Source organism: Lissotriton vulgaris, chromosome 12, assembly GCF_964263255.1.
Source record: "Lissotriton vulgaris chromosome 12, aLisVul1.2, whole genome shotgun sequence".
Lineage (NCBI taxonomy): Eukaryota > Metazoa > Chordata > Amphibia > Caudata > Salamandridae > Lissotriton > Lissotriton vulgaris.
The window spans coordinates 631,843,839-631,867,650 of record NC_141700.1 but is presented as its reverse complement, the minus strand read 5'-3'; the positions used below and the strand labels follow the sequence as shown (position 1 = coordinate 631,867,650).

The 23,812-nt window shown below is 45.6% G+C and overlaps 1 protein-coding gene across 1 annotated transcript in view; it reads right to left on the bottom strand.

Annotated features, from left to right (window-relative positions):
* The window catches only part of VPS9D1 (VPS9 domain containing 1), a 339,137-nt gene that overhangs the window by 218,433 nt on the left and 96,892 nt on the right, over window positions 1–23,812 (bottom strand). Inside the window, exon 7 of the mRNA XM_086945790.1 lies at window positions 9,380–9,432. Within this exon, the coding sequence (XP_086801916.1) occupies window positions 9,380–9,432 (53 nt within the window). The remainder of the gene's footprint in view (window positions 1–9,379; window positions 9,433–23,812) is intronic.

Here is a 23,812-nt window from a genome sequence, read left to right as displayed (position 1 = left end):
AAAGTGCTGCAACGCTGAAAGACGAGCTAATTGTCAATGTAGTCTCCCTTAGTGACAAGCAATCATTTTGGCTTAAAGCATCCACTCAATTGATGATGCCATGAATGTGCTCTGTTGTGAAGCAGATGTTATCCTTCATCTCTGTGTTGCAATATCTTTGCTAACTTGGACATAAGAGAAGATTGTGTCTCTCATCTGCAGAGTGTAAAAGAGAAAGATACTGTTGTTGCCTTAGATGTGCACTCTAGATATGGGGTGGACGGCTGTGAGAGATGGGGACTTTTTTTTAGGACAGGGTTAGCAGCACACCTTGCATACTTCATTATGTTGTGGCAGCACCTATGCTCAAGTGTTATAGCATAGTTGATTTTCTCAGCCTGTTGTCCAGAGATGGATACATGATTACTCCTGTGGGATGTCAGTAAGCTGCTTTCAGAACAACGTATTTGATAGAAGGTTGAGGTCAATATGTATAACTTTGAATTGACAGAGCGGATTGGTTACTATAAAGTGATGGTAGTGCCAGTTTAATGGGTGTATTGGGATACAGAAGTAGGCATTTCCTAAGTCTACTTAAGCAAAGAAGTCATGCTCCAAGGACAGTAGAGTGTTTGAGTGTCACAATGAGGAACCCTTGCGTTCATGGGTACTTGCTCAATGGAATGAGATTCCCCGATTCTGTGATTTTGGGGCTAGTTAAATTGCATTTTCAGCAACACCTAGAGCATTTCCTCCTGCGTGAATTGCATATGTTGGCATATCTCCACTGTGGGAAGTGCACAAGGAGGCTTTGATTTAAACTCTGTAGAAGGACCGATGATGTCCAACACCCAAATGACTGATGTTAGACCTGGCTATGCAGGCAAATCAGGTGTAATCGTGCCCCCTGTTGGTGACTGGGGTCAAGGAAAGGATCTTTATTTCAATCTGTGATCTGCTAATAGTAGCTCAATTTTTCGAAATTCTCTGTTAACGTGTTGTCTTTACTGAGGTCTTTATTACCATTGGTAATTTGGCTCTAAACCACGGACTCTATACAGATAGGATCCACAGTGCCCAAAAAGTGATCTTCTGTAAAAAAGTATATTTAAGATCTATTTGCTATATCAGACCATCATAATTGCTAGCAATGCCTTATCAATATGCTTAACAAATTGCGCAGAGGCAAATCTAGAATCCTGGATTTAACTTCCGGTCTGAAGGATGCACTGCAAAGCTAGCAACATCAACTGACTACTACTCCATTTAGCCAGTTGGCAAAACTTAGTTGTGGCTGGTGCTTTTTCACCTTCCAATATGGCCTTCTCCTGACCTTTTTTATCCTCTAAAAGCTTATCATTGGAAAAAGGGACATTGTGGAAACGATATTTGTTGCTTCTCGCCAAAATAGGACAAAAGGGAAAGAATCATATTAAATGTTTTCATGAGCATAAAACTGTCTTGTTGTTGCTGACCGGTGCTTGGCTTGTAGCATTCCCTTGTCCAAATACATCCAGGGTCTTACTTCCTGCTTTATTTTTATTATTTGGAATAACGTTTTTGCAATGCAGTTAATTGTCGCAGATCTCAAAATGTGTGCTGTACTTTAACTGATGGACAACTTAGTCCAGTATTTTATTCCCATTGTCCACCGCCTCTTGAAGGTGACTGTTCCGTGGATACTCAGTATAACAAATGCAGATACCGCACTAGCTACAAATTTGTTCCCATGGTTTTGGGGAAGATTCAGATGGATACTTTTAAGTGCAGATTCCTCATCTTGTGAATATTACCATGGCGTCAGACAGGATCCAGAAACCTTAAGGCAACACTCCTGTCAGTCGGTGGGTGGCGTTGTGTGGCTCTGTGCTGAGGCCCTTCCGCTCATAATGTGACAAGCAGAGCAGCATATAAGCACTGCCTGGATGCGCTGATGTCAGTTCCTGCCTTTCAGGCGCTTCAAACATGGCTCAGGAACTGCTCCTTTGGCTTTTCACAAGTTTTTCTCTCACAAATTCCATTATTTACCAGTGTGCAAGGACAATGGGTCACCTCCCAAGAGAAATTTTTTTTTTTTTTTTTTTTTTTACACTTATAGAGCGCACTGATACCAGTCGGCGTCCTGGCGCTGAAGTGATAATTCCACAGAAGCGAAAGTCTAGGTACTTATTGGGAGAAGAGCCATGTCTTTAGATCTTTCCTGAATGCCAGGAGATTTGTATTGAGTTTGAGGGAGAGAGGGAGGGAATTCCACGCCATCGCAGCTCCCCTGACAAAACTCCTTCCACCCCAGCGTGCCCTCTTGATCTTGAAAAGTTTAAACCATGTAGGGACTATTGGAAATAGATGTCTGTGACAGACTCTCACGGGGTATGAATGTGGTGCTTGGGATTGGAATGCGACTCCATGGCCTACGGCGACTGTGTCTAGGTTACTCCAAAGCCAATAAGGGCCTGCAAGTTTAAAATCTACGCCCCCAAACATCAGAAGTCTTGACACTGTGACCTGTCGAAATAGAGAAAAAAGGTACGGTTCCCACTTCCAAAGTCAGTACCACGGCAGATCTTTGTTGCGGTTAAAGTCTTCTGGTAAGTCTAGAATGAAACATATGAAATACAAGTGGGAATTGGCCAATTTCTGCCACTCTCAAACTCCAGAGAAGGCACAAGAGCGTCAATGTGACACCCGGTTTCGGTCTTGGTGCCCCCTCCCAATTTATGGTGCCATCTGCAATGCTGTAGTAAGTACGGGCCTTTGGGACGGGAGAACTTCCTGCATAGCACTACAAAAACTCACTAGAAAGTGGTACGATGGCGGGATTGCTCTTCCCGACATCAAAGCGTACTATTGGGCTTCCCAGCTTGTCGCGATTAATCACTGGCTCCACGTTCCTCAAGAGGACCCTGCGTTCAGGCTAGACAGGCATCTTCTAGCACCGGCTGGGATAATAAGCACCTTGTACAACAAACAAAAGAGGCACAATATTACGGGACCAACACTACATACAATACCTACATGGTTTGCGCCACAGCGGGCATTGGGGTGGGACGGAGTGGTCACGCGGGCAATGCCGCTATGGGATACGAAAAAGCTTGGAATGCTGGGCAATACTAAGGGTTTCCGTAATTGGGACTCAAAAGGCATGTCGACGGTTGGGGACCTGTGGCAGAAGGGAGGGGTGATTGCCTTTTCTCAATTACAGACCACCTATGACCTAGCGGAGACAGAACTGTTCCGATACACACAGATTAGATACGAATTGCAGTCCCTGTTACCACCAGATACAAATCCTCTCTGTTGGAGGATAGGCTCCTGACCGATCACCTTAAAAAAAAGGCAATTTCGCTGACATATAAGAAAATAGTTAATAACAGACCTGACTCCACAGGGACCCTGAAGACTTAAGTGGGAGCAAGAGGTGGGCGACATTGACGAGGCGGATTGGAGGGAGGCGCTAGCTTCCCCTAAAGAAGCCGCTATTCCATCGAGGCTCAGGCTGGTGCAATTAAAAATTCTACACCGCACATACTATACTAGGACGCTCCTACAAACGATAGGAAGGGCAGACACGCCGCTTTGTGTCAGACAATGTGGAGAGACGGGGACGTTTTATTATACCATTTGGAATTGCCCTAACATTGTGGGGTATTGGATGGCAATGAGGACTCTCTCTCTCAGGTCACACAGGTTACTGTATTGCCAAACCTGAGGTGCTGCCTACTCAATATATGGGAACCAACAGACCTAAACAGAATTGCCCAAGACTGGGTAACCTTGGGCATGACGGTAGCGAAACGGAACATTGCACAATGCTGGGGCTCTAGGATTAGCCCCACTCTCACTCAGTGGTGCAAGGATATGGACCTGGCGATGGTCGCAGAAAGGTCAGTATATATACACATCGAGGCTGTCTGAGAAAGTGGGAGAAGGTCTGGACAGGTTGGAACACTTACCGGGGTGGCATATGTGAACCTCCACCCCCCGAGGACTCTGACTCCAATGCAAGTGTTTGAACAATGTAAACTGATTGACCTCCTAATGTACATTTCCACGAGTGGGGGAGGAAAACAAAGGACCGATATACGAGTTGAGTTTTGTGAGATCTATACAGATAATTGTTGGAATAATATAAAATTGTATTTGCACGCCATGCAGACTATGCTGTCATTGAAATGCTCTGCGAAATGTATCAATAAAAATTGTTTCAAAAAAATAAAGTAAAGAGCGCCCAAGTTTGTCTTAGGGGCCCACCAGGATTGCGAAAGACCAGTGCTGCATAGTCTCAATTTAATCTGATGTATTTTTCTTTCCTCGCAGTGCACTTCCTTACTTTGTTTCCCTATTACAGATATTTTCATCCCTGGATTCTCCCGCTGTCACTGATTTACTCTCTTTCTCTCTCAAGCTCTGGGTAGAGGTCCGATGAAGAAAAATCAGTCTTCAAAAGTGAGCGCCGATGCCCACTGCCTGCAATCACCGGCACAAATTAAGCATTGCTTCTGGTCTATGCTCAGTTTGTCCCTGGTGCTGCTGCTGCTAAAATGTTCTGTGATTAGTTATTTAAACATCAACATCCAAAATGAGAAGGGGAGAAAATGACCCTACAATTACATGTTGGCTACCTATAAAACAAGAATGAACAAGTCAAAGGCCCTCAAGTAACCACGATTTGTGCAGATCTCCGGGCTCTGGTTTACAAAACGCATTTGAATATGGTCAACAAGCGGTGAACAGCCTGCCTGCAAAGACAGGGTCACAGCTTTTGTTGAAGTGGGTCTGGCCAAGATTAGAACTTGGTGCTGCCATTGCTTAACCACTCTGTAGCTGTCATACCGAGGAAGGTAAAACAACAGTTGATGGACAGAAAGCAGAACAATGTCTTACATTCACCCCAGTACAGAGACTGGGCCTAAATCAATCGTTTTTTGCACTCCACACCACCCCAGTTCAGACATGGCCATATGCAAATCAGTCTGACCCTGTGCCTCATGGGAACAGTCCAGCCCGAACTGCCAAGCCATGTCTTTCCTGGACCGGAATCAAGCATCCTAGGACCGGTTTCTGGCTATCAGCCGTCATCAGCCAGGATAGCTTGACTCCAGTGGTGTGGCGAGCACGGGGCTCACGCCTGAGCATACCCGTCCCACTCGGGGTGAGAAATGCAAAAACAACAGTTGATGGACAGAATGCAGAACAATGTCATACATTCACCCCATTACAGAGATCTGGACCTAAATCCATTGTTTTTTTGCACTCCACACCACCCCAGTTCAGACATGGCCATATGCAAATCAGCCTTGACCCTGTGCCTCATGGGAACAGTCCAGCCCGAACTGCCAAGCCATGTCTTTCATGGACCGGAATCAAGCATACTAGGACCAGTTTCTGGCTATCAGCTGTCATCAGCCAGGATAGCTTGACTCCAGTGGTGTGGAGAGCACGGGACTCAGGTCTGAGCATACCCGTCCCACTCGGGGTGACATATGCAAAAACAACAGTTGATGGACAGAATGCAGAACAATGTCATACATTCACCCCAGTACAGAGATCTGGGCCTAAATTCATCATGTTTTTTGCACTCCACACCACCCCAGTTCAGACATGGCCATGTGCAAATCAGCCTTGACCCTGTGCCTCATGGGAACAGTCCAGCCCGAACTGCCAAGCCATGGCTTTCCTAGACCAGAATCAAGCATCCTAGGACCGGTTTCTGGCTATCAGCCGTCATCAGCCAGGATAGCTTGACTCCAACGGAATTGATCTAGGTAACTGTTCCTAGAATGAATTACGTTTGACGCTTACTATCTTTTAGAGCATGGGAGCATGTTCATTATTCTATTATCTTTCCATACTATAGGGCATTGGTTCCTGTTCTGGTTTAACGGAGTTGATAGGCAAGCTCCAATAATACCCTCTACTCGAAATTTTCCTGCAAAGAGGTAACTTTTTCCTTAGGAGACACAGCTATATATTCATATTTCCAGGTTTCGGACTGTAGCCTGAAATCACACTTGTTTATTTTTTTGTTATAAGGCCCAGAATTCTTCAACTTCCGTTGTGACAGACACGACATTTCTCGGCGGTCCCTGTGCCAATCAACTACTTATCTGTATCAACATTTTTTATGAATAGATTCTATATTTTATTAAGGTATATTTTTATATACATATTCTTTTGTGGTTTACGTATTTTTGCTGGTTGTGGGCCATGAAATTTGTCATAGACCTCATATTATATATTAGTTGAGTATATATATGACCTACAATCTTAAGATGTCTTTGTTTGTACTCTTTATGACTCTGCGAATTACCACATTTGAACCAGTAGCCATTTGCATCTAGTATAGGGCCAATTTGGGAATTTGGTCTATGTTAGAGAAATACAGAGCCCAAAAGTGGTATACCTATGTCCAACATAGATCGACTTAACATAGGAGTGACATCTTGTCTAGACATATACTATATATGTTTTTCTCATACAACATTTTTTCACTTGCAGGAATCAGTTGTCCCTTGCCTACACATTAGTAAATCTTCTACAGATCAGCTACATATGGTATCCTGTAATTCTAATTGTGATTACCTTTACAGAGCAGGTATATCCATCTGTCCGTTAGAAGTGATCAGTGATATTCGGTATCAGGCAATTCCAACTGCGATATCGATTATAGAGTATATACAATTATTTGTTAAACCTAGACTTGTTTATGTCAATATAGTACTCCGCTTTTGTAATGGTATGTAATAATGTTTTATAAATAAAATCATTAAGGACAAATTTTCTATATTCTAAATTCTTCTATGTTTTTTCTAGATCTGTATATTATAATTTACTACCCTATTATTTAGTATGTATGGTCTGTCTGTTTATAAACCTATTAGGTTCATCGTTGTAGTCTGTTCCTTCTTTTTCAGCTCCATTAATAATACCTATTCAGGTATTATATGCACCTATTTGGAAGATGTACGAAACAAAATGAATACATAGAACAATGCCGGTATTTTATATATCAATATACTGTTGTCTACAGAAATGTTCATTGGAAAAATAGCAATTAGATTCGCTCTCACAAAATATATTTGTATGTTACTGGAGGTTAAAATGTTTTGTTTGCTATCATAAATGTAAGTATGTGGTCATTATAATTGTTTTTCGTTTAATACTCATTAGCTGTTTTAGGATCTATGAAATGTTTAATTTCATATTTGTCTCCACAGATGTACAATAATTGATACATTGTATGTTTTATTTAGTTTCAGTGCGAAAGGCAGTGACCTGATGAAGGCCATAACACGCGTAGTCTTATCTACCGCTTTGCCTCCATCATCTCTTGACTTTGTTTATATGTTTGTGCTGTCATTTTTATGAAAAAATACCCATTTGTATATATGAATATTTATGAGTGATATTTTGTGATATCAAATTCTAATTATAAAATATATCTGATGTTTAAAAATATTGACAAAAAACAGAAAAAGACATTGAAACTTTGATACATAAATAAAATGAAATGTAAAGTGAACAGGTGTGTGTGACAATTATGACTTATGAAAAAACAGTTGCATATACCATGTGGAGCGTTAATACAATTGATAGACCTACAACTTCTTATGTCAATAATTGACTGACTTAGCTATAGACATTTACTTACAATACATTCACCCCAGTACAGAGATCTGGGCCTAAATCCATCGTTTTTTTGCACTCCACACTACCCCAGTTCAGACATGGCCATGTGCAAATCAGCCTTGACCCTGTGCCTCATGGGAACAGTCCAGCCCGAACTGCCAAGCCATGTCTTTCCTGGACCGGAATCAAGTATCGTATGAACCGACTCATTCTGGGTTGTACCAGCGAGTTCCATGTCACTAGAATCGATTGATGCTGTCTGGGCCCCTTCTGGAGCGCCCCTTTGCTTCAAGGGCATTCTGTCACCCCTAAACAACAGTAACTGACCCCTCAAAACGTGTAGTTAATTAATGTGTGCCTGGCTACGTTTATCTATGCCCAGCAGCGTATACCCAGCCTACGTTTCTGCTCCTGCACCATGTTTCTCGAGGTACCTGATAAACTCTCCCCCCCCCCCCCCCCCCCCCCCGCAATCAGAGTAAATTGGATCAAGCCATTACCAGCTCGATGGCAAGCTACAAAACACACAAGAATACTCAGGCGCTCTACATCCTCTGGCGCAGGCCTGTGCTTGTAGCAATCACCTCCATGGTCTCGCCCCTCCCCTTCACACCCCCCTATCCCCCTTTGCTTCACGCTCAGCAGGGGCCTTTCACCTCAGCTTGGAGCGCTGTTTAATACATGTCTAGGTGTGTGATCCCCATGAATCCCTAGCTCGGGTTTATACGCTGCAGGAAAGTAGCGACAAAGCACAGAGCCAACAATGGTCTAGTGTTTTAAGAAGACGCGTGGGTGACTGTGACCCTTACCACTGAAAACTTGGGGCTTAAACCCTATGAATTCCCAGACATGCCAACTGCGTGCAGGTAGCACTGCGTGCAGGCATTCCGTACCACTATCCTTGTGGAATAAAAGGAAGTCTTGGAGATTATGTACTGCGGCTTTAAGCCGCATATATGATAAAGGTAAGCAAATATGAGGCTGCTGCTGCGGGGGCGTCTCAGGTTTGTCGTATCCGGTTAATCAGAAATTGCAAAGGCATTCTACGTAAGTGAACGACTACTGGTGTGGTGGCAGCAGCAGGCTGGAGGGTGGCTTAACGGCTAGAGCAGCCGACTCTGAAGCTGGGGAACCAGGCTCGAGTCTTGGCAGGGACGCTCAACATCCAGTGGTTCTGGGCAAATCGCTTAATGCCCCCAACCCCCCCCCCCCCCTAAAATGAATGTGTCCGACTGTAAGGCACCCGGTGCGGTGCTAATGTAAAGCGCTTTGATACCGCGTCAGGTCGTGTTCGCGCTATATACAAATACAATAATAATAATAATGGAGATATCAGGCTAGCAGATCACTCTTGAGGAAGATGGGAAGACATTAAAAGTCCACAAAAGAGCTGCCCGTCGCCATGTTCGTTCCAGAAGACCATATAGCTCCCTTTTAGTTAAACAACATTAGAACAAAGGCACTGTGGGTTAGCTTTCAAGCAGGGGCCTCTGTGGCCAGGAAACATTTGTACAGCGCCATTGTCTTGCTGCTCTGAACTTTATCTCCCTGTCGTCAGGCCCACACTATACAACATTTAATGAAAACCGGAAGCTGCGTGCGTCCGGCGAATCTCTAGCATCAATTCTTATCCTAAACTTGCCAGACAACTCTGTCTGGGGAACATTCCACCCCCTTCCTGTGGCCCTGCGTCAGGTAGTAATGACGCGCCGGTACGGTAGCCCTAAAGGACACACACCCCCGCGGTTAAAGTATAATCCATGCGTATTACCTGCTCGCTTCTTCCTGCAGCCGGAGCCGGCGTTCCTCCATCTTCCTCTGCAGCTGGGAGCGTCTGAGTTAAGGTTTCACTGGTGGACTAACAGAGGTGTCCGTGGGTTCAAGTTACAGTCACCCGCTGAGAAGGCTTAATTACATCAACGACCCCTCCCTCTACCTGCAGCGAACATCCCCACGGCGGCCAAGCCGGCCGCATTCCTACCATCCTCCCAAAATCTGAGCGTCCCTTCAGAAATACTGCACATTCCGAACACATCTCGCTGCGCCAGAGACGTAGGGAGAGGTGGGCGAGCCTGAGAAATAAGTGAGGAGCCGAGCCTGGAGACTGGCTTGGCTCTACGAGCCAAAGCACGAGCCGAGGTGGTAAAAATCATCACGTACATTTCTCACCGTGCTCTGGCTCCACCGTACTCCTATCTGCCTTATCTTTCTTGCTCTTTCCTTCTCTTGCCATCTTTCTCTTCCTATGTTTCTCCCTCCCCCTCACGCAGTCCTCTTCAATATTTCTATTTGCTCATGTTTTCCTCCCCCCTTTCTGTCTCTCGCAAACTTTCTTTAGCTCGTGCTCCCCGTGTCCCGCTCTCTCTTCTTCTTTCTTTTTGTTCCCCTCGCTTTGTTTATTCTTCTGCCTGCCACTCCTTCTCTCTCACCCGGCTATCAGCCTTGTGTGCTCACTAACCGGGTGCGCAAGGTCACCGGTTTGAATCAGAGAAACAAGTGAGCAGGCTGGGCGCCTGCGGCTGTGTCTGTCTGAAGGTGCGTGGCCTGAATCTCTGCACACCGGGCCTTTCTTTCCTGTGACGCTACTGTGACAAGTAATGGAGTCAGGGGGTCTCTCTGATCATACACCAACGATACCAAACTACAGAAGGGAGTGATGAGGGGCAGGACAGTCCGACCAGCTCGCTGGAAGTTTCACGGAGCGTCCTCGAGGCACCAAGTCCATCTCACTTGTGCCTGAGGTCAGATAATTAATACAACTGTCTTCTAAAAGTAACGAGCTTATGCACCGATCCAAAAATATAATAATATTCTGTCTCGCACAGGGGTCTCGGACGCTATTTCAAGCCATGCTTGTTGTTTGCATAGCACCTTCGCTGCCCTTATTCTGTCTCGCAGGCTTGGCAGACACAAAGGGGAGTGAAAAGAAGGCCACAGAGTAACAGAGAAAAGAAGGGATAGAAGGTGCAGTGACGAGAGAGGAAGGGACATTGTGATATATACATTATAACACACACACACACTTTTGTTGCTTCTAGAGTGCCTAAGGCCACTTCAAAGTGCTATAGGGGAACAGAGGGGATAGCATACGCATGGGCACTGAGAGCAGGAGTGGCAATGGAAGATAAAACCAGGAGTGAACATTAAGGTATGGAGTACTTTAGCAAGGATAACATTAACTAAGATATTTGAACGAGTAATATTTTTAAGAAAAAAGGTGATTCCGAAAAAGGAAGACTTGGGAAGGATGCCACGGTACATTCGGTGGTGCAGAGGGTGACAAAGCCCAATTTCCTTTTCTTTCTCCCCTGCCCCCCCCCCCCCCCCCCCTCCGCCACGCCCGGGAAGTGTGTGTGTGTGTGGGGGGGGGGGGCGGATGGGGGGGGGTCATCTTTTTCCTTCCTCTCCACTTTGTAGGTCCGGAAGGGGCAGAAAGCAAGTAAATGTGCCCCCGTTCGCGGATCAGATGTTCGCAAATCGGGGCAGTTGTGACCTTTTAAAGACACGCCGTATAATTGTTTTACGAGGCATGGGAGGTAGCATTGATGTGTGGTTGCTGGAGCCAATGTTTGTGGTAATATTAGGCAAAACAACAGTGGAAACCGGCCCACAGTCAAACCATCCAAAAAAACACCAGACACACTGACCTGTTAGACCTGCCAATCGGGCACTGCAGTGCCTGATGACCCTATTGGCCAGTCCGACCCTGCTCTCCTCCACTTGCCACTCTCACATCATCGCATCAGAGGACAGCGCTGCGCCGAGGGGTTTGAATGTTTATTGTGTAAGTATAGAAAGGCGGGGGTCTGAAAGAGGCGTGGCTCAAACACAGAAGCTGACATTTTGTGATCCTAATGGTGTATTGCATTTAATTGTTTCTAATAGTGCCCCTCGACCGGTATTTTGTACAAGATCAACTAAAATATGTGAACTATTAACTGGATCTAAATCAGTGATATGCATTCCCTTAACGTTTTTACACTAATTGTTCAGTAATCTGTCAGTGTTTTTAGGTTTCGCTTGTCGAAAGCTGCGCAGCAGCGTTTCGCGCAGGCGAAATCTTATGAGAATAGTATTTGGGCTTTGTCCCGCCTCTGTCTTCCATTGGCTAGCTCCATAAATGGAGGCTAGCCATTGGAAGAGAGAGGTGTCCGTCATTGTACGAGGCGATTCGTGGGCGTTCCTGCAATTTTTTCCCTCTCCGCCCCTTGTAGAACGTCATTGCGGCGGTGGGCGTTTACTTTTTTTTTTTTGCAGCCGTTTATTTTGTCATTGCCCCGACCGCCGCCGGAAGAAGTCGTCCTCTGGTGAGTGCTTGTTTCCTCTTTTCCCTCCTTATTCTTGTCTTTCTGCCATTCTCCACCTTTCTCTTTCCCATCGGTCTTTTCCGCCGCTTGCTCTTCCCCGTCTGACTCCTGCCTCCCGTTCTTTTCCGCCTCCCCGCGTTGTAAATAAACTTCTTGAAGGCTCTGATTCCAGCTTGTCTTTCTGCCATTTTCCAACTTTCTCTTTCCAATCGGTCTCTTCCGCCGCTTGCTCTTCCCCGTCTGACTCCTGCCTCCCGTTTGCTCTTCCCGTTCTTTTCCGCCTCCCCGCGTTGTAAATAAACTTCTTGAAGACTCTGATTCCAGGAAACTCGGGGGCTGAGGGGTTGTTGAGTCATCCCCCCCCCACCTCCCCTCTCCCAGTCTGCCGCGGGCCTTTTGTATGAACAAAGGTTAAAGTTCTCTTCACGAGGCTGCTCCCTCCCACCCGGAGTGTAGGGCGCAAAGCGGGTGGTGGTAGTTTCTTACTTTAATCTGATGTTTTGGGTACATTACACCACACCCAGCGCCACTAACTCTGGAAACACTCGTTTTCTTGAAAGGAAAATCGGATTTTGTGCATTTCCTCCATCATGCTCCGATGACCACCTCTTTCCTTCTTACTCTACATGTTGTATTTTGCCGCTTCTAGGCGCTGTAAATCAGTGTTTAAACTCGGGATATGGAGGTGCAAGCAGCTCGAACGCTTGGTTGTATTCTTTTAGTGAGCACCCGCGTGGCAGCGCGTTACTCGCTAATAAATATCAGGTCATTCATTCCTCGGGGCCAGGCTTTCTCTACAAGTGATCTCAGTCAGCGCCCTCTGAGCCCACACTGGTTGGTCTGAAATGGGTCTGTGTCCAGAGAATCGAAGCCCCTCTCTGTGCGGGCACTCACTCTATTTATAACGCTCCCCTCCCATGGGGGGCTTATCAGTAGTGCAGCAGGCGCAGTGGCACCGGGGCCCAATGATCTAAGGGTCTTTGGAGTTTAAGGGGCTCTCTGCACCCATATATGTGTCTGCATTTCAGCACCTAAATGGGGACATTAGGGGTGGGGGTGTTTTCAGCTTCCATTAGTGCGCGTGCCAATCTCCCTACGCCACTGCCCTACCAGTGGCATGGGGCAGGGGACCTCGGAAGAGGGTCCCTGATTTGGGCTGCATGTGGAAATGGGGTATCAGCAGAGTACGAGGGTGCTATAGCTCCGCGAGGCCCCGCCCCCAACAAGCACACCGGGCACGGGCGGTCTGGTCTCGATGCCACTCTGCTCACAGATTGGCACTGCTGGCTGTGTCTTACAGATGTAAAGTAAATATGCCGCTTTACTACACACTCTGAAAGTCTGTAGTGTAATAACCAGAAGCCTGTCTCCCGGTGTCTGCTTTCTAGTTACACCGTGCGCAGTCTGTTACCTGCCTCGCCCTTACAGCGCTCCGAAGCCCACTCGTGGTCGTGGCAGGGCGGCACTACATAAAACTATACAAATAAATAAAAGCCAATGTATCACACTGGAGAGGGAAGACGAGGTGCCCTCGGGTTTCCTGGGGGGGTGGGTCGAGGTTGGGGGGTGGGTCGAGGTGTGAGGGGCGGGTCGGTCTTGACGCCGCGGGAATCATCTGGAACTCATTCCTCGCAGTGTTATGGGATCTTAGTCAGGGATGTGTGGGAGGAAGGGACCCCCGGTGGGCGCCTTCCGTCTGGGCAACAAAGAGGCCTTTGTCTCTGACGTGGACATCTCTGGTTGTGGGGTGGGGGTAGGGGCAGAGCAGCTCCCCAGAATGGATGGGGGCCTCATCTGTGCAAGAAAAGCACAGGCAGTTTAATTACTAGAAATGGCTGATGTTGGAAAGCACAAGGGGTTCAATATGACATTGGGGGGGGGGGCGATAAGTGGATTGGTCATTCTTAAATTGGAGGGGAGGGTGTGCAGAAACTCTAGTTCGCTCCCCGGCACTGGGATCATCAAGGTCTGACCCCTTCCTCCCCCGCCCTTGGCTGTAATGGAGAGCTTAGGACTGGCTTTCTACAAAAGATGCCCAGTAGCACTGCCAGTAAATAACTTGTTTGCTAGTGGGAAGGGGAGCGAAGCTGTATCGACATTCACTGTGTCCCGCGCAAACTAGGCAGAACGAGGGGGCTCAGGCTTGAGGACTTAAAGCGTCTGCCCAAGATCACACAGTGTTTTCATGAACGGAAGATGAAGTAAGATCCACTTTGGTTTTGAATCCGGTGGGCACAAATCCACATTTTCTACACAGTCCATTAATTTATTTTTTTAAAATGTCATAAAGGTGGCGACAAGTCCTAAACGAAGAACTTGTATAGTCAGGACCCAGCTGTACGTCATCTTGGTGAAAAAGAGCTCCGTGCACCAATGCACGCTTGCATGCCTCTGATTTCTCAGTCTGTGGGAAACTCCACTTGGGGGGTCGGAAAGCAGTGAGTAAGGTCGGAGGAGGGAGGGGCTGGGGGCAATGCACCGATCCCATCGGCCTCAGCAGGGACATTCCTGCAGCCTCAGTGACACCCCCCTCTGGATCCTGCCTCCTTCTGTTGCCCCTCCCCGACAGCCAACTAAACTGCCCCTCCTAGCTGCGAGACACTGATCTGCTATCCCTCTGTGCTAGAAAAGACACTCATGTTTTCCGAGCATTTATTGGTGTGGGGCTGAACTCTGGGAGCATGTAGTGGGGGTGTGGCCAGCCCCGCCTCTCCTCCATGTGTTCGCTGGCCTCTCGTCGTGCCCTTCCCTGTCAGGGGTGGGAGCCACACCCCCCACATCTCCCGGGAGTTCCTCTGAGGTTTATCCACACAGCTTTTCCAGCCCTCGCCACCCCAACCGCCCTACCTCCTTATTGAAATACACCTCACTAGGATAGGGCTTGATTGAAGGAAAGCCCTGCTCCATAACATGACCGCCCATCATCTACTCCATCACAGTAATTCTGTTTAAGCCAGGGAGTGCATTGGTAGTAGTGTTGTACACACCACTACTGAAGCATGCATTCCTTCTTAAGGTGCATGCTATATTTCCAGTTAATTGCAGCGCATTTTGAGGTCACATTCCTCAATTTTTTTTGCAGTTGTATATAGCGCGAGCTCCGTCCCAAGGTATGGGAGTGCTTTACATGAGCGTCAGTTACGTTACAAAAGGATCCAATCATTTTTTGATAGGCACGAGGAGATTACGTGATTTGCCCAGAATCACAGGATGTTGAGCCATTTGCCGTCAGTGTCGCCCTTCCCTTTATACCGTCTCCCTCAGCGGGGCCAACGCAACTCCACAAGGGGACTCTGCAGGACCGGTGCTCACTCATCTGAACGTGAGAGGCAGGCAGCACAGACTGTATAAGTGAAACTCTGTCTCAAGGCATCCATCTGGAAACCCGTCATCCCAGGCCACTCCAACCCTCAGATCCTGCCGTTCCTCCACTCTTGTGCCAGGTCTTCCCAGCTCCTTCGCCCACACCCAGAAGTTCTGTCACAAATACGACTCCTCTCCTCCCTCGTACACACAAACCCAGCAGTTTCACCACAGTTCTGCCTCCTCTCTCAAGGCCACCTAGTACAATCAACTATAGACAAACAGGCAGTTTTTCGTTTTAATGTATGTCCGGATTTGTGTCGCAATGTATGGTGGTGCAGTGTATGACTGGGCGTTCGAGACCAAGTGAGTTGGGAAGGGAGCATGTATTGTATTGCACAGTCTTGAATACACTACCTCCTACAGGGACGCCTGCTGACTCTCCTCTTGATACTCTTCTGCAGGAGTAAATGCACAAGCCAGTTTTCATCGTAGTGCAAAATGCTAACTGAAATAGTTGCAATACAAATCGCATTTGCGAGAGATTAAGCTATTGCCATTATAAATGACAATGCCATTTATTTATCTGTTTTCAAAACCAACACATAAATAAAAAGTTTGTCATTCACAATGCCAATAGCTCAAACTTTTCCAAAGGCGAAACTGTTGCATTGTAAATGCTTGTTTACCAGTAAAGTCAATTACATGAAATAGGGCCTGTTTCAATGTTGGTTTTAGTTACTGGGCCTGAGGCCGGAAGGACCCGGTCACTTCAACGTCTGCTTCCTCTGCTACTCACAGGTGAAGAGGTCATAGTGCACGAAAGGGGTGCGGAAGGCAGACGAAGGCTCGGCTTGTTTTAGACTCGAGGGTCCAAGAGGGTCCGAGCTGCAGCCGGGCTTCTGGCTCGCCCACCTCTATGTGGGGGCTTGGCTGTAACCCCGCTAGGGACGGTTCCAAGCGACAATAGTTAACTAGTCTACCCAAATACCCATAAAGTTTGAAAAATGAGATGTTCCATCCCACAAGGTGTAACCGTGATAAACTATAATGTTGTTGGATCTATAAAGCGCTTTATACACCTCTCGAGGCATCAAAGCACATTAAGCCCCAAACAAAAGAGAGAACAGAGCCTTCTTTTCAAACCACCCAATTCTCCACCTTGAAGCATTTTATCGGAAAGTGTACTGCTAGTACTACGTTTTTACTCCATACAAATCTGTACAAGCAGCACCCAGCAACCAACGGGGCAGTGGAGGAAGAAGGGAAGGTCTTGAAACATGCCGATGTTATGTCCCAAACGACGGCTCTCCAACAAATGCCGGGAAAACTACGTGCACGCTTTTTCATGGTGGTGTGAGGTGAAAGGTCAAATTTGGGGCAGTGGAGTAAGAACTATGCGGAAAGGAAGGTGAAAATGACGTATATTAATGTTGGTCAGAAATGCAAAAATGATCTAGACTACACCAACTATATCCACTTAACGTCAATATTCATAGGAGTTTCAAAGGTAAAACAGTTTAAATATGTACTCTATTCCTCCTCTAGCAAATGTCTCGTAATTCCCTCCTGTGCACCAGGTGGTTTGTCCCCTACATATACAACAGCTTCACATGGAAGTGTCTCCTGACAGTTGCATAGAAGGTTTGTCTAACTCAAGGCAAACGTTATCATTGTATTAACCTCTGAAGGATGAAGGTTTAATCTCCTCTGGTAAGACTCAAATCCATGTTCCGGAGTTAACAAAGATATCTCTGCAGCCAGCACGAAGGCTGCTGGGCAACCTTAATAACCGCTTGAGAGGAACAGTTTCCTCTCTGTGCACATTGAGGGGAGACAAGCAGGTGATCTGACCTGGCTTATGGGGTTGGCATAATGCGGAGTTGAGTCGCAAATTGACAAGCACTGGCTTTCATGCACAATAGCATGCAAACAACGGCATTCACAAATGCTGTTAAGGTGACGGATATGACACAAGTAACTAAATCTTTTCAACAGAAGGTACTCAATATACTTCTACCGAGAGCCTGAAGTAAATAGGTGAGCCATAAAAAAAGAAGCAAATGTGTCCAAGTAAATGGGCCTGCAATGGATCAGCCCAGCATTGACGATGCACAGAACAGATGGGCTGTGGAAGTGCTGATGCCTCTCCTAAATAAATAGAACAGAAACCCAAGACAGCTAGAGGCTAGAAGCTGAAAGTTTGCCGTCCATACCCGCCATTACTGAAAGGGAATCATGAAGGCCTGCAGGTAATCAGACTGATAGAGAACACAATTGGAGATTAACTGGACCAGCTTACCTCACTAATATTGTTTACAGGAACACTCATGCGGAGGGGAATTAATATTGAACTCTCACTAGAAACATACAACCTGACAATACCCACCAGTAAGTACTATGGGCCACATGTACAAACCTTTTTTGCTGGTTGCAAAAGGGCAAATTCGCAGAATCGACCTGTTTGCAAACACAAAAAGGTTTTCTAGCATGTACCAAACCCAAATACCGATTTGGTAACCTGTTACTTAATTGCATTTTGAGTTTGCGATTCAGTAACAGGAAGGGGAGTGTTGAGGGCGTCCCTTCCTAATACAGAATCACTGTTCTATGTATGAATGTTTTGCAACTAAAATGCTGTCGCAAAACATTCACAATTTACCACCAAATTCAATTTGTGTGGTAACCCATTTGAAAATTGGAAGGGGTCCCCAAGGGAACGCTTCCCCTTTGTGACTTGTTGCAAAAACATTTTTAAGGGCAGGCAGTGGTCCCACAGCCCACTCACTGCCTACTCTTAAAACATGGAAAAAAAAACTTTGCATTTTTGTTTTTGAAATGCATCCCGTTTTCGTTTAAGGAAAACGGGCTGGCTTCATTAAAGTTTTTTATTTTTAAAAACTGCTTTATTTAAAAGCAATCACAGACCTGTTGGTCTGCTGACCCCCAGCAGGTCACCATCCCTGTGATTTTAGCGATTCATAATGGGTCACAAACCAAGTCTTACCTCATTAATATTCATGAGGTAAGTCTATTAGCGAGCCGCTGTGAATCGCAAATGAAACTCCAAAGAGTTTCATACATTTGAAATAGCGATTTCCTAATTGCGATTTGCAGGAAATCGCATTTAGGAACTTGCTATTTCAAACGTTTGTACATGTGGCCCTATCTGAGGATTTATCCAGATAATGAAGTCCACACAAGAAATAGACCTAGCCAAACACGTATTTTCTCCCCAATGTACCAAAGATGTGGATCAAACAATATCCCTAATAGACACAATATACTTAATTGAATACAAGCATTACGAAGACTTGAGCAAATAACCTCCCACGATATACTTGAAATCAGGTTTCTAGAAAAGAGAGATACTGCCTAGGGCGAATCACCAGCAATCTTATGGACTTCAAGGGCCATTGTGGACAAAGTACTAGTTAATGAATCCATCTTGCTTAACTGGGGTTTACAAAGAAGGCAAAACGTAATGTTCCATATCCAACAATCCTAATTTGTTCGAAGAAGAGGACCATACAGTTCACCAGTTCAAAAAGAGAAGTTAACAGGGTCCTGCATGGCCCAAGCGCGCATGTGATGCCAACTGCAGAAACAGCAAAAGTAAGTAAAAATTGAACCAGCAAAAAGCACGAAGGATGTAAAAATGTGAAACAAAAAAGAACGAAGATCGTTGATTAGTAGCAGTGGCTATTACGAACAGGCACGCCAAGCATACAAAGGATTTGCCCCTGAGTGCATGTGATCAACTGATACGAATGGTTGTGGGAAATTCAGTCGAACACACATTGCACCACTGCATTTGGGACTTCACCCTAAATCTAAAAATTTTAAAATTATGATATAAATTTGTTAATGGCTAAGGAACATATCTTGATTCATTGGTTTTAATGGATGGGTTCTCTGGTTTAAAGATGGGAGAAAGGTACATGTTAATGGGGGTTATCATAGAAGAAGAGAATGTCACTAGTGATGCAAAGCTGGATAAGGATCTCCAGGAATGGCAGCAAATGCTACAAACATTTATCGAACCTGAGGATGACGCAAACTGTTTGAAGAAGATGTTAACAGTGTTCAATAAAGAAATACTCAACTTGTTTGAAAATATTTTACAATGTCAAATGCACGATGAGTTAAAAGATGGACAAAATTGATCTGAATGTTATAAGTCCTAATTTGAAACACATGCTGGTAAGTACCCAGGGCTCATTAATTTGAAGTAAAGTGTATGGGTTTTATTTTCGTTGATTTTGTTTGGAAAACAATAAAATGTGTGTGTGTTTTTAACAACACTTGATAAGGACTGGCTCCTCAAAGTCACAATGCAAAGGGATGTACTGGAAATCCACATACAATCTCAGCTGAAGGGGTATGGGGCACACACTTGGCCCAAAAGGCTTCAGAGCACTATACAGGATTCATGAGCAAGCAAATAGGTCAAAGTATTTTCAAAGAGCCTGTTGTTCAGAAATGTCAGGATGACGACTCCTGCTTCCAATGCCTGCAGCATGAAGGGACTGTTTTCTTTGGGCTTTTCATCTCCAATACTTTGAAACGCACTGCATACTGGAAACTTAAGCCTGCTCCTTAGAAGTCCTACTTTGGGAAGTTTGAAGGACTTGAACAACCCATGCAGATCAACCAATCAGATTTGAAAAATCCCCTCTTTATAGAAGGCCGGGCCTGTGCCAGTGAGAAAACAGTCAGCTCATCCACACTCTATGTGTTGTGTACATTCTATAGCTTAGCACCGTGAACACTGCTGCGCTCCAGCCAACACTAAAGTAAGTGCCTGATAAAAATATCATGACATTTTGGAAATGAAAATGTCATGTAATTTTACAGCGCTTCACACATGCACTTAACCTGCTTCAAGGCACTCCCAATATTTTGCAGGTGTGTTAACAGACACATGGAAATGGTGTGATTTTCACAGGATTACCGTTTATTCAGCTGGGTTTAAGGACAGCAAATACGCTGACTCTAGCAAAGGTGGAGTGATCATACTCAGACAAAGCACAACGAATCTCGTTTTGAAAATGTGCACCCCTTGAAGAAGTACAGAACAAACGTAAGTCTAGAAACCTGGGCAAGACAAATGCTGCTTTGTACCCTGCGCCATCGACAAGAAAGGAATGCGGCTTAGTACCATGCACCATCGACAAGAAAGGAATGCTGCTTAGTACCATCCACCATCGACAAGAAAGGAATGCTGCTTAGTACCCTGCACCATCGACAAGAAAGGAATGCCGCTTAGTACCCTGTATAATGGACAAGAAAGGAACGCTGCTTAGTACCCTGCACCATCAACACGAAAAGAATGCTGCTTAGTACCCTGTACGATCGACAAGAAAGGAATGCTGCTTAGTACCCTGTACAATCGACAAGAAAGGAATGCTGCTTAGTACCCTGTACCATTGACAAGAAAGGAATGCTGCTTAGTACCATGCACCATCAACAAGAAAGGAATGCTGCTTAGTACCGTACACCATCAACAAGAAAGGAATGCTGCTTAATACCAAGATACCATGCACCATTGACAAGAAAAGAATGCTGCTTAGTACCATACAACATTGACAAGAAAGGAATGCTGCTTAGTATCCTGTACCATTGACAAGAAAGGAATGCTGCTTAGTACCATGCACCATCAACAAGAAAGAAATGCTGCTTAGTACCGTACACCATCAACAAGAAAGGAATGCTGCTTAATACCAAGATACCATGCACCATTGACAAGAAAAGAATGCTGCTTAGTACCATACAACATTGACAAGAAAAGAATGCTGCTTAGTACCATACAACATTGACAAGAAAAGAATGCTGCTTAGTACCATACACCATTGACTAGAAAAGGAATGCTGCTTAGTACCATGCACCATTTACAGGAAAGGAATGCTGCTTAGTACCATGCACCACAGACAAGAAAGGAATCAATCAATCAGGTGAATTGTAAGCTCGCTACTCACCCGTGAGGGTCTCAAGGTGCAGGGGCGGGGGGGGGCAGAGTGGGGGGGGGGGGGGTGAGCAGCTCGGTTCAGTCGAAGAGCCAGGTCTTGAGTTTCTTTCTGAAGATGTTCAGGGAGGGGGCGTGTCTGATGACTATCGGGAGCTCGTTCCAGGTCTTGGCAGCGATGTAGGAGAAGGCCCTCCCACCTGTTCTGGCTTTGCAGATTCGTGGGGTTTCGGCGAGGGCGAGGTCGGCTGATTGGAGGTTTCTCTTGGGTACGTGGAAGGAGATTCTCTCATTGAGGTATTTGGGTCTAGTGTCGTGGAGGCATTTGTAGGCTTGGGTGAGTATCTTGAAAGTGCCTCTCTTCTCGACGTGGAGCTAGTGGAGGTCGCCCAGGTGCTGGGTGATGTGTTCGTGTCGGCGGATGCCGAGGACGAGTCTGGCTAGGGTGTTCAGTATGGTCTGGAGTTTGTGGAGCAGCGACTTGTTGATTCTGGCGTAGAGGGTGTTTCAGTAGTCCAGTCTGCTGTTTATGAGTGCTTAATACCATGCACCATTGACAAAAAAGGAATGCTGCTTAGTACCCTGCACCATGGACCAGATGAAGCTCAGCATAAATGCTGCGGAACTAGTCATTACACACCAGCCTCAGCCATTAATCAGTATAAAACTAAAGGACATCCTACGTTTAACCACTGGCCACTGCCCTGTCCCAGGACAGAACATCTTCACTCTTGTCAGAAGGTAACCGGTTGGACTGGCGAATCTCACTGTACATGCTGAACGTGGCCCTCTTGAAGAAGACATAGTTAACTGGACATTGATATAACACCACGCAGTGCACTATGTGCCCCTTCTGCCATTTCCAAACGTTACTTCATCACAGAGGCCATAAAAGAGCTGCTCTGTTTCTACTGCTCTGTTTCTACACCCAGATTTCACTTTCATGACAACGTGGAGCCCTAACACTCCATTTACCATTTCGATTTTTTTTGTCTCGAGAATGAGCTTTTTGGGGTTGGCAGGATGCTAGGTTGGAGGAGTAGACAGCACAGTAAGTACTATGTTGCTTTATAATGTCATTTGAAATGCAGTGCAATGGATACACATTTGCAACCGTTGAAGAGAGCTGGGTGGCATCGAAGAAATGTAGCACAACCAAACTTCTTTCTCTTCAGTCACTTTGCTTAGTCATTGAAAGGCAGATTTAGGATGTTTTGTGAGAATTCTGGACTGAAATGCACCTGTTGGCATGTTGCCCAGTGCATGGGTACAGGGACACACGCCAGGGGAACATGCATACACAGTAATGTACATCTTCAGTCACAGAGAGACAGGTACACAGACACAAGTCTGACACAGATCTATGCTAAACACAGAAACAGATCAAACATCTACAAACACAGGCAACAAGCACACAGGCTTACATACAGATGGATGCAGGAATGTGTGACTGAGTGGATGGCTCGGTGGATACACGGATAGGTGTACAAATGGACACGTTGATGGGGTGGATAAATCAAATAAAAAAACAATAATACAATCTGACTGACTGTTTCCAAGAGGTTCAACTCAGTCTCCTACATTAACATTTGCTGCAGTGTTTCAAGAGAATATACAAAGTGCAGGCTCTGTAGGTTTTGCAAAAAAAATGTGCATCTGCAAATCGTTTGTCATTTTAAATATGCTGCGAGAAATGCCCCAAATAGGTAATACCTATTGAGAAAAAAAAATATCTTCATTGTGAGAATAAAAACAGGGTTTGAGGAATAACCTTACACTGAACTCCTAAATCCCTATACTTGAAAGTCATACAATGACATTGAACGCCTGACTCCCTCAAGTAGGTTGAGGAGAGGAACATGTAAGAGAACAAATAAATCACTAAAGAATAGTAAACTAATGGGGTCCTAGCCAACCCCATTCCTACCATGTGACCAGACCAAAGCCTCCAATTTCACATATAATCTAACCCTTTTTGTTATAGTTGGCATAGATTTACCATTAATCTCAATTTATTAAAGCAAAAGCTTAGAAAGAAAATGTTTAACTGCTATTTGTACGCATGACGTCAAGTAAAGCTTCTCAATAAGCCCAACATAATCAGCACAAATCCCAGTTCTTGTCACAGCAGGACCCTACAGGCAAGTAATCCGATAGTGAGGAGGCCTCATTGGGCCGAAACCAGTCTATGACTGCTTCTGATCCCATGTGGAGGGGGTCTGGTATGGCAGAGCAGCATTAATGGTTCCCAAGAGAAGAAGGAGGAGAATTGGTGATTTGCCTAAGGTGGGCTCTATCTAGAGTGGCACAGTGGGTGAAAAGGGAAAGGTTGGAGTGCTGCCCAGTGCAATTGCCAGTGTTTTGCCTCTTTGCAAGTATTTCTCCCATCACCTTTTGTGTGTCTGAACTAAGTCGATAGTGCCAGGAGATGAGAAGATCGAGAAGGCCAACAGTGACTACCTACACGCTGAGATTACCATTGGAAGAAATACCCTAAAAACCTGTGCCTGTTCAACTATCCATATGGCTAAGGCCACCTGAGAATCCATACCATCAGGGATTCCATATTCCAGTCCCATGCGTTCCACTATCAAACTAATGCATTCAGGGAGTTGTAGTCTAGATGAAT